The sequence below is a fragment of the Dermochelys coriacea genome, chromosome 8 (genome assembly GCF_009764565.3).
Source record: "Dermochelys coriacea isolate rDerCor1 chromosome 8, rDerCor1.pri.v4, whole genome shotgun sequence".
NCBI lineage: Eukaryota > Metazoa > Chordata > Testudines > Dermochelyidae > Dermochelys > Dermochelys coriacea.
In genome coordinates, this window is record NC_050075.1 from 30,637,451 (window position 1) to 30,649,042 (window position 11,592).

The following is an 11,592-nucleotide window of genomic DNA, read 5'->3' on the forward strand; positions in this document are numbered from 1 at the left end:
CTAAATAACCAGTATTTGCTTAGGTCAATAATCCTTCATCGGAGCCACATATATCACTATTTACTGTTTTCAGTACAGGGACTCCTCTCTACAGAAGTTGATCAAAGTGCTTAGCTAGTTGCTAAAGGCTGATAAAATTTTTAAACAAGTAATTTTCTCCATTATTTAGGGTGCTTGTAATGTGGTTACATTCACTTTTCAGGATTTTGTTATGCAAGTCTGTAAAGACTAAATGTTTGTTTAAATATATAAGTACTTTAGCTAAGAAATAAAGATGTCAAGCCACACTTTGCCTATACTACTGATATACTTGTTCATGTAGAAAATTTATTTAAGGACCATTGGTTAAAAAGCTTTAAAAAAAAATAAAAATCTATTTTAGAGCTCATTTTATTTTGTTGACTGTTCTTGTCCGAGGTTTTGGGTAGAAGGAGAATTATATTTGCAGGTTCCTTTCATAGTACAAAAGGTAAACACAACATCTGTTTACTCTGTGCTTCACAGCAAATATTTTCATTTCAACTACCTTTCATTTCCTCTGCATTTAGCCATATCTTTGCTTCATGGATACATTACACTGAAATCTCTGCTGTGTTTGTTTAGCTTTGCATATAACACTGCTAGCATAAAATTAAATTTATACAAGACTTTTAAGGGAAGGGGACTAGCATAAAATGTGCTGACATTATGTAAAATGCAGCCATGCTTATACTCTAGATTTGATACTGCAATTTTTTAAAATTTACTATGTAACATTAAATTGTAAAAAGTTTAGTCCAATTTTCCTCAAGATTATATCATCTTGGTGACCATTGGTTGCTCTGCAGATTGCAGCCCTTGGAAAGAGTTACCACCACCAATTTTCTTTCCAAGAGAAGCAATTTCCAGACATTAAAAAAATAAAGCATCAGTTTCACATACATTATTAAAAAACTGTCAAAGCAGTGACTTTATCATACTAAAAAAAAAAAAAAATCTAGTGACTGTATTTCTCTTAATAAAGGTAGATTTGTGCTAGTTAATTTTAAAGAACAAGCGTAAAGGACCCATTTCTTGTGGAATGCTTTTGTCACAGTCTCCTCAATGTTACATTTTTCCTTTATTTTTCATTTGGATTCATTTTAAAACAAAATTAAAATAATATTTAGCCTGGCTGCACTGGCCCAAACATTCTGGAAGGTTTGCAAAACCAGAATTTTAAGAGCTAAGTGTGGAAGTATTTTAAGTGATGCTGTTAGATCTACTGTCAATTACAAATAAAAACAAACTGCAACTGGCATTTTCAGCCTATATCTTATCTGGGTGCAGAAAGGATGAAAACTTCCCTTTATACAGAGTAAAGTTCAGTGGCATGCAAATAGCCGTCAAGAAACTCATGAGTACAACATTTTCCAAAGTATCTTACGAACCACAGCTATTTGCTTCCTGACCTGGGTGATAGCACTATTATTTCACAGCTATTTAAGCATTTTTTTTTTTACTAATCAGAAGTCAGTATATTAAGCAAAAGAGTAGAAAACTACAAATCAAGAATCAGAGGGGTAGCCATGTTAGTCTGTATCCACAAAAACAACGAGGAGTCCAGTGGCACCTTAAAGACTAACAGATTTATTTGGGCATAAGTTTAACTGTGTAAAAAACCCACTTCTTCAGATGCAAAGCATATGCCCAAATAAATCTGTTAGTCTTTAAGGTGCCACTGGACTCCTCGTTGTTTTTACGAATCAAGACAATCTAATGTCACGCACAGAATTAGCAGATTGCCATGGAGCACACAGAACTGAGTGATATAATCACTCCATTCAAGTTTCACTTGTCATTTTTCAGGCAATTGGACCCCTTAGTAGGCTATGAAATTTAACAGGAAAAGTTAAGATTGAGGGTAACTGCCTAAGGTGGCTGTAAGATATAGTGAGATTCTAACAGCACATTTCAAGCCCTGAGCAATTATTGAATACATAGAATATTTATGGCTAAGTGAACAGAAAACAGGCATGTATTTAATAGGTGGAAAAACAAGGCACTTGAATGAGTTCCTGGTCTGATGAATTTGGATATCAGAGGATATCCAAAAAAGGTCTTATTTCCATCTGTGAATTTCAGGTTCACTTGATAGAGTGCTCCCGTTCTGTTCACTCTCTCTAAAGCATTTGTCACTTGGTATTGTCAGGGACTGGATACCGATCTAGATGGACCATTGGGCTGACCCAATATGCAAAGCTTATGGACATTCTTATGTTCTTATAAATTAGTGTAATTACCAAATCTTGCATAAGAAAAAAAGTTGGTTTACTATACCAATTTAAATAAGGATTCAAAATAGACAAAGTATTTTGAAAAGGTTATATTTCAGTTGATACTCCAAAAACAGCAAATGGTTCATAAGATACTATCAGCATCAGGAGAATAAAACATTGACGAAAGAATGGGTACTGGTAGATAGGATGCGGTAATAAAAATATAGACTAATATACATCTTCTAGACAGTCCTCAAATCTTATTTCACTGCAGTCTGTATGCTACTTTCACAAGCTATCAGTGAATACTATGCATACTGAATACTGGCAGTTAATAGTCTATTTTAGAGTCTACATTAATAACTTAAGAAGCTCTCCATTTACACATTATAACAAAGATCATCTGAGATACCGTATTACACCAATAAGATTAATTTTCCGCAAAATGGTCTTCAATAGTTTTTATTTCTGAGGTAAGTTAGGCTGATAAAACTTGAAGAGTCCATTATAAAAGAGTACATTTGTGGTAAAGGATTAAAACTTTAGTGTTGTATAATCTATACTGGATATTACAACCACTTAGTGTACATCTATAATTTTGCTGTATTAAACACTTGTACATGCATATTGAGTCATAGAATTTATGGCCAGAAGGTACAATTATAATTTAGCCTGACCTCTGGCATAGCACAAGTCATTAAATTTCACCCAGTAATACCTGCATTAAGCCCACATCTTGTGACTGAGCTATATATTTTAGAAAAGTCTAAGTCAAGACTGGATGTCTTAAGTGATAGTGAATTCACCATGCCCCTAGTAAGTTGTTCCAAAGGTCAAATACCTTATTGTTAATATTTGCACCTTATTTCTAGTCCAAATTTAACTCACTTCAGCTTCTAGCCCTTGAATCTTGCATACAGAATATGCACATCTCACCAAGTTTATGAGTTGTGCAGGGCATGTGAATTTAGGGTAATATATGGTCCTAGTGTTACTGTTGTCAACTCTGTATTCTGCTAAGAGGTTGAACTCTATTCTCTATATTTCCAGGCTGCTGCTAAACAGAGTCTCAAGTTCCAGATCAGAGTTTTATGCAACAATAGATGTTAATCATTTCCAAAACACTGACATTCATTTGCTCAGTTGGTGTTAAAATGGTCTGTGTGTGAAATTGTGAAGTATCACTGGATTGCCAAGTATAGAAGATGGGAAGTTGTGTGGTTTGTAAGATAACAGAAGTCTTATCATTAATGGGCTGTTAATATTTCCATTATGAGTTGTATTTGTGGAAGCATTAATGACCTTCATAACAATTCACCCTTGCTGAAACTTAGCCTTTGAGAGTTAAGCCCATGAGAACTTTTTGCTTAGTCACAATTCATCTGCTTATTTTTTAGTTCCAGAAAGGTAAGACACTTTGAGGGTCTGAGCTTTCACTAAATAAACTGACTCCACTAGCCAAAATGAAATATGGTGGGCAGTCAGTCCCTACATTGGACTAACTGTGTAATTTGCAGAATAGTTCCAAACCATGAAGTATATTTTGTATGGGATAGCTAATTTTTCAAATGTTAAAAAAAAAAAAACTGAACTACACTTCAGTTTGGTTATCATTGGCAACTAACTATGGAGCTACAATGATGTTCTGTCAAATGTTTAGTTCTGCATATCTCCATTACATATTGTGTGAAATATCTATATGCCATATGCACTGTAGTAACCAGTGTCAGAGTTACATTCCACTTTGCTTCAAGGGATCTCCAGCATTCCAGTAAGGGTTAATTTGAGATTGAGAAAGCTGAGGCATTCACAAAAACAGTTTAGCCTCAAGATAGCAAATTAAGCATGCATTTATGGTGTTTGGTCACAAAGCTGTAGACAGCATTAGGGCCCCTAACTCCTCCTGTTGCACTCAAGTATGGTAGCTCATGCTGTCTCATGAAATACCCCACCACACAGCAGTATCTAGGATATACCATAAGGGGAGTTAAGGACTAAGTGACAGGTTACCTTGTAACATTGCCTTGCTCTGTCAGTTTAAGACAGAAACCAGAGAGATTGTTTTAATACAATCTATTATCCATTTTACTTATTTCTGCCGGCAGCTGATGTTTCCACGGGAATGCAGTCACAGTGCTGAGAAACAAAGCAAGAAGGAATCAATACTAGTCTCCAGGTGAAAGCACCCAGATTTTTAATCATAGGTTAAATCTCCTGAAGTGTTTCCAGTGGTAACCGTGTCAGTGCCAAGGCCAGAGGTTTGAAGCCCTTAACAAACTAGTTACTGCAAACCCTACAATAGCAAGATTTTAAACTTAAAGTTACTGCAAGAAACAAGAACCTGACACGCAAGGCTTGATTAGCATAGAAGCAGGATCAGAGCGGCTGTAACTTCCGAAAGGTTCCTCCCCCTCTCTCCTGCAAACGCGAATCTGTGCTTGATTATTGAAGCGGTTAGGTCTGTGCGGGCTCCGAGTCTGCACCGACACGCAGCTGCAGGGAATCTCACCGAGAGCGCGCCTACAGGACTTTGGAAACCTAAGTGTGCGTTACTTACAGTCTCTCGGCATTCCTGGGAATACCCCGTGGCACGGTTTTCAGCCCCAGCCCATGACAATCCGCGTTGGAGGCAGAGCAGGTACATTTATTGGGGCATCCTCCAACAGGCATCCAAGCCACGGAGCTCCAGAAGCCCAGGATCACTCCCAGCCACAGGGACGCACGGCTCCCACCGGGCAACATGGTCTCCTTCTCCCTTCCCCGAACAGGGTGCAAAAGGATGCAGGAGCAGCCGGTCCTCAGAGGTGGGAAACCCCAGCGACAGAGAGGGCAAAGGGCTGCGAGGAGCTCTCAGCACCGCCCAAGAGAGCCCACTTCTCCCCGCATCTCCGCTCGCACCAGCCAATCTTCCGGGGAGATCTGGGGGGAGGGTTATGATCCGTGGTGCCTTTTAGCCTTTCAGGTTTCCCAGTGTTACCTGACCGGCACCAGCAGGCGAGGGGGTTAGCAGCGCTCCAGCCAGAGGAGCCCGCAGATGAAAGAGGAGCAGGGAGTTCAGGTAAACGGAGCTAACCATCCATCAGGGGGTTCGGCAAGCAGCCCCCGCCCCACTCCGCATCGCCCAACCTGGCAGGGCAGGTAACCGCTCGGGGAGGCGACGGCGGAGACCTCAGAGTGCCCCGGCGGCCAGCTGCTCGGTCCCTGGCTCCTGCACCTTCGCCGCTCCCATGCCAGGCCAGCCTCGCTGCGGGCGGCCGCTGCGCAGAGCCCCGGGATCGGCAGGCGCTGGACGCGGCTCCCGCGGCGGCCGCCTTCCCATTCACTGCGCGCGAGGCGGCCAGGCAGACGCCAGGGCCGTGGGGGCCACTCCTCCCGCCTCTCCTCCCAAAATATCCAGGCCAGCGCTCATTGGCTGCTGAGCCCCTGACGTCGGCAAAGTTCTGAACTTGGCGGGGGGCGGGGGGGGGAGTTTCGGACGCGGAGTGGCCCCGAGGAAGGGCCATTGTCCCGGGCGCTCCGCCGGGCGGCACCTGGGGGGAGGCGCGCTGGCTGCGGCAGAGCGCAGGGGGCAAAGGGGCGGGCGCTGCGGCGGCCCCGCTGCGGCTTGGGGGTCCCCTCGCTGGGAGCGGCCCCGGCTCGGGCTTCAGACAGGAGCGTGCAGGCTGCAGCAGCGCCCCCAGGCTTCAGCGTCCTACCCACCGGCCCCAACTTTCTCCCTCGCCCGGGGCAACTCGCCGCCTCCTTTTGCTGCCTTGTTCTCTCTCTCTCGTGCTGCCCTCTGGTGGTGAGAGAGGCGCGCGGCTCCTTCTCGCGGCTCGGCGGGACGCCTGCAAGGGACAAGGGATTTGCTCCTTTGCTCCTCGGCTCAAAGTAGCCCGAGCTCAGCAGGCAGGGGGTTCACTCCAGCCCCCGGGAAAGGAGACGGGACTGACCTATGAGACAGTGATCCTCTATTGCTTTCTGCCCTTATCACTCCTTGGTGCCACAGCTCGTGTTTAGTCCATAAATGCAGCGTGTTAACCCTGCAACAGCTAGTCTAGGTGCTTAAGCCATGTTTCCTGGTATTTGGGGTCAACTTTAGGGGGTAGAAAGCAGAGTAACTGCCCCGGACCGCATGCCACAGCCTTCCTCCCCTCCCCCCAGTTGCATCATATCCCCCCAGTGACGGTCAGTAAATAATGCCAGTATTACAGTAACTTCATCTCTAAAAGAGAGAATCAACCACACTAAAGCAGAGGATTTCATGCTGTGGGACCTGCCTTCCAAGGGGGTGTGGAGGAATGGTTGGGGGACCGTGGGGGCTGCAAGCAGGTTTCAGGGAGTCTGCCAAGCATGGCCCACATTAGACTTGCTAGAGCCCAGGGCAGAAAGCCGAAGCCCCGCCACACGGGACTCCAGCCTGGGGCACTGAGCCCTAGCGCCTGGGCCTGAAGACAAAGCCTGAGCCACTTAGCTTTGAGGAGCCCCCGTTGGTGTGGGGCCCTAGACAATTGCCCAGCTTGCTACCCCTTAATGGCAGCTCTGGCTTGTATATACACTAAAAACAGTTATCATGGTACAGCCAGGCTATGGAGTTTTTATAGCATATTTTGGGGAGTGAGAGGAGCTCAGAAAGAAAAAGGTTGAGTACTCCCTGCTCTAAGACAGCTAGGCCTCAACCACTTAAAACTACATCCAGAAATGAATGGGCAGTAAGTGCACACTGGTGTAAAGGAGTGGCCTTTATATAGCTGCAGAAAGGGTAAGTGGATTCAGGACATGCATATGAGGGACGTGAGCTATGTAAATGCCTAGAAGTAGGTATGGGACTCAGGCATCAGCATGTGAGGCGGCTGCTTTGTGCCCCCTCAACCTGCCAGAGATCACAGAAAGCTGCCTTTAAGAAAAAAAGTGTTCACACAGCTCTACAGCACTGCTTTCCCACTTCCCAGATCTGTACAGGAACACAAGTGGGGGCAGAGCAGAGCGCACGGTTCTGTGCTTGATCCTCAACTGGCCCTCTCCACAAGGTCACCACAAGATACTTTTAACCTAGTTCAACAACAGTTGATGGCAGCAACACAACTCTCCTCCTATTGTTAGCCTCCTGCAGGACCTAGAGCAGCACTAGTTACTGCCATTTATCACCTGCAGGGTCCTGACTACCCATCTCTTTTCCATGTTTGCTTGCAATGCCAAAAACTCAGATGCAGCTGTGTTAGTGACACTCATCCCATATCTCTCCTCCCATGCAAGCCCCAGCACTGCTAAAGTGACAGTCTACAGGAGATTAGCTCCCCGATGAACAACAGCTGGCTCAAATGCAGCCCAGGCAGGATGAATGGGAAAAGTGCTCTGAATAACCAGCCAAAATGCTGTTTCTCCTCACCAATGAGAGTATAGAGCCTTTTTGTTCAAGTGGTGTGAATTCTCAGGTTCCCGGTTGGTCATCCAAGCATAGCGATGAGTCAGACTGCACTATCTCAGAATGCCTTTTCACCTTCAGTTGACTAGAAAACTTGACCCATTCTTTCCAGATGAGGACCTGGCCATAGAGAAGCATTCACAGATCACCACCAGATAGGATTACTATATTCACTGTATCTGACACTGAATATACAAGTCCAAAGGCCCATACCAGTGTGGCTGCTTTCCATCTTCATGATTTAATCCATTGTGAGCATAACTCCATATACCAATTGCTTCTATTGGCCTCCAATCTCCTTCCAACAGCAGTGCAAGGGCTTTGATCCTAATCTTGAAAGCTATTAGTGGATCAAACCCCATCTCCAGTAAAAAGCCACAATTAGGTAAGGGGACTTTAGATGAATTCAGAAGCTGATCACCTTCAGGAAATGCTTCCTCCAATAAATACTTTCCACCATATCAATTACGACATTAACATCCTTCTATACTCTTCATCCTCTCCCCAAAACAAACTAAACTAACTCCATAAACCACCAAAATAAAAAAGAGCCCGCAACAGATAAGTAAACCAAAGGAGATGGCCAATAGACAACTGAACCAAAAGCCAACTGTTTCTACGCCCAATATAGGTTAAACTATATCAAGGCCACCAAGAACAGTTACTTTAACTGAGAAGTATTCAGGTACTACAGCAGTAGTGCTGCACTCCAGTATTTGTGGAGTCATTGTTTCCCTTTTCTCAAATTTTGAGACACTTGAGCAGATTGCATAAAGTTGAAAAAAGTATCAGTTTCAAGAATTTTAGTACTCTAGTTGTTGAGGAACTGGAAACTTTACTCAGATGGACATTTTTCTATTGGCATTGCTAGGAACTGAAAAAAAGGAATAGACCTTCTTTGTAGTTCATCCCGTTTAGTATCCAACGGGACAGTGGCCAGTATCACATGCATCAGAAGAAAGTATGAGACACTACACCCTCGTGGCATAATATGGCCAGAAGGGAAGTTTCTTCCTACAGTGGCTGGCACTTCAATAAGGAAAAGTAGACATACATTTTAAGTGAATTAGTGAATTCTTTGAAACACCTGCAGGCTGGAAAGCGTTCAACTAAAAACATGTCTAACGTAAAAATGTACAGTGTCTAGTACAATGGAATCATGATCCTTGATTGGAGGCTCTAGGTGCTACTGCAACAGGAAAAAAAATAGTTTACCCCCTTTAGGAACAGCCCTTGCATAAACATGGGGATGGACTGAACAAACATCTCTCTTCATGATTTTATCTACTTATTGACTTCAGTTTTGACTTATCTTCCCTTTCTGGACACTTTCAGATATTCTTTATCTTTATAAAAGTATTAAAGTATAAAAGGTCTAAGTTCTAGAGGGGGCATTTTTGATCTTAACAACATTTTTGAGCTGATCTTAACAACTCAGCCAACATGCTTTGCATTGTGCTCTGAAATTAAAAATTCATCAGGCTCTGCCCTGTGGGGGAAAGGGAGTTTAAAGTATGAATTCGTTGGAGAGAAGGAATGTAGCTAGCACTTAGGAATTTGTTAACAGGCTGGCCAATACATTTCTTCCCCCTTCCCCCATCATCTTTAAAGTTAGACGAGCTGTTATACTCATTATGATCACTAACAGTAGGTGCAGGTATAGTGGATTTACTGTCTGAGTCTAGCAGAATGAATAAAGAGCTTGTTGATTAAGCTGAAACCACTGGCAGCGTGTCAAAAGAAATATTGCCAGAGTTAATTAAAATTTGTAGGCCTTGTCAAAGATGGCATATACCTGCCTACACCTATGGCAAAGCAGCATCAGTGGCTGTTAGTGTTATGTATAGCGGAAATGTTGGTCCACAAGCACTTATTAGAATCCATGCCTCTCTAGCCTTTATTTGTTTTTCACAAATGTTTGTGCAATTTAATTTATTTTTAGTTGAAAGGAAAAACGTAAATTTGGAGCCATAGCCAAGGTAAAGGGAGTAGAGTAACATTTAGGTCTAAATGAGCAACAGTTACTCGGCATGGCAGGAAGTAACGAGAAATTGAAGTTCTTCGTAGCACCAACTGTCTTATGTATTTGGTTACATCTTGCACAATGGGGCAGTGAACTTTGCTGAGGCCTCTCAGCAATATTCTACCGCCAGCAGCATTCATTTCTCTCTCCACTAGAGAATGGAACTGCCAAAAGACTTAAGGGGATATCTCCACTTGCAACCCATTATTAGGTGCTGTGTAAACTTAGAACTCTCTACAGGCAGCAGGAGACTCCACCTTTCTAAGGACCTCATCCTGCAGCTTACGGGCCTGGGTGGAGCCAAGGCCCAAGGATCAGAGTGGGGCTCACATGGATGAGGTTTCAAGATCCAAGCTCTAAGTTCTAGTTCAATGCAATTCCTAGTCAGTTAATCATCATTTTGAACACCTGTAAGAGGAACTTCTAACAAGCATATCCACCACAACCAGAAATGCTCCGTCATCTGATCATCACGCTGATGTGTGCATTTGAAGTCTGCCTCAAGTCTCAATCCAGCTGTATGAGTCCATTTAATTTTGCAGTCATTGATTTTGACAGTCTGGGAAGCAATGACTTGTGCACTACTATACTAAATTATGTACCATCTCAGTATTTTAGGCCAACAAAAAGGAAAATAAGGCTACCGCTATTAAGAATCAAGTCAACAGAAGGTATATGTTAAGCTTTATTTCAGCTGCAGAGTTGGGAATACAACATACCTCCCAACATTCCTGGGGTTTGTAGAATTGTCTCACTTTGACCCCCAGCACTCCCACATCCCAGTTGAAATAGAGCATTTCCTGCATTAACTTGGCTACTTAAATTAGAGCCCATTACTATGGGTGAACAAAAATACAATTAAAATTGAACATACAAGTACAGCCACAAAATTGTATTTCACTTGTTGTATAAAGTCACAACTCGGTATTGTTCTTTTTAAAAAAAACTTCCACATTCCTTGTGTTATTAAAAACCACATATGCACTTTGAACATCATGTTGAGAAGTAATCACACAAGAGTTGAAATCTGAGGAGAAAGCAGCAATAACCAGCAGCAACATGAGGGTGTTGAAATGAGTAACGGTAGGGATAGACCTACCCTATCGGTTATGGAGTCACAAATAAATTAAAAATTAAACTTGAGTAGTATAGGTCAGAAATTGCAAGATGACAAACAGCAGCAGTGGCTAACAGACACTAATACTTCAAAGGGAAAAAATGGAGAGTCTTTAAAGACTCTTGGTGGGCACAGCACCATTTTCTACAAAAATCAAGAGAAGGACTAACATTTGCTTTTGGGGCATATTGCAGAACTGATTTTTCTGTTGTTGTGAATACACGGGTATTTCAAGACACATCACTATAGAGAAATATGTGACCTGTGCCAATGCTGTGACAGTCGGAATCCCACCCACTTGCTGGGCCAAAAATGAATGATAGTACAACCACAGCTGAAGTTTTATTTATTTATTTTGGAGCATAACATCCCTCTTGCAACCATGTTAGACTTTTATTCAAATTTCAAAATGTTCCCAGACTCCAAAATTGCCAAGAGCTATGCATCTGCTTCCATAACAAATGTCCCACATTATACAAAGGGCGATCACACTTCAAGAATTTGAAAGTGTACCAAATGTGATTGAAGGTCACGACTGATATTTTGAATTGGCATTGGATGCTAGTTCTGATAAGTTTGTGTTTTCTAATCTTGGTTACATATGAACACCCAGCAACTAGCTTTACAGTTACTGAGTTTTTAGATATGGATTCTTGCACACTGAATAATTCTCAGGAATTGTTTGATGCAATCCAGAATGTGCTATCAAAACACCATGTCGACTGGAATGAATATGCTATGTATTCAGCAGACAATGCTGCAAAGATGCTGTGTAAGCACAACAGTCTCAAACGAAAGCCAAGCAAATTAA

At 42.7% G+C, this 11,592-nt stretch overlaps 1 protein-coding gene across 1 annotated transcript in view; it reads right to left on the bottom strand.

The window, feature by feature from the left end:
- The window catches only part of SLIT3 (slit guidance ligand 3), a 796,449-nt gene extending 790,433 nt beyond the window's left edge, over positions 1 to 6,016 (bottom strand). The window contains exon 1 of the mRNA XM_038413692.2: positions 4,795 to 6,016. Coding sequence (XP_038269620.1) covers positions 4,795 to 4,979 — 185 coding nt within the window. The 5' untranslated portion in view covers positions 4,980 to 6,016. The remainder of the gene's footprint in view (positions 1 to 4,794) is intronic.
- Between the last annotated feature and the right edge of the window lie 5,576 nt (positions 6,017 to 11,592).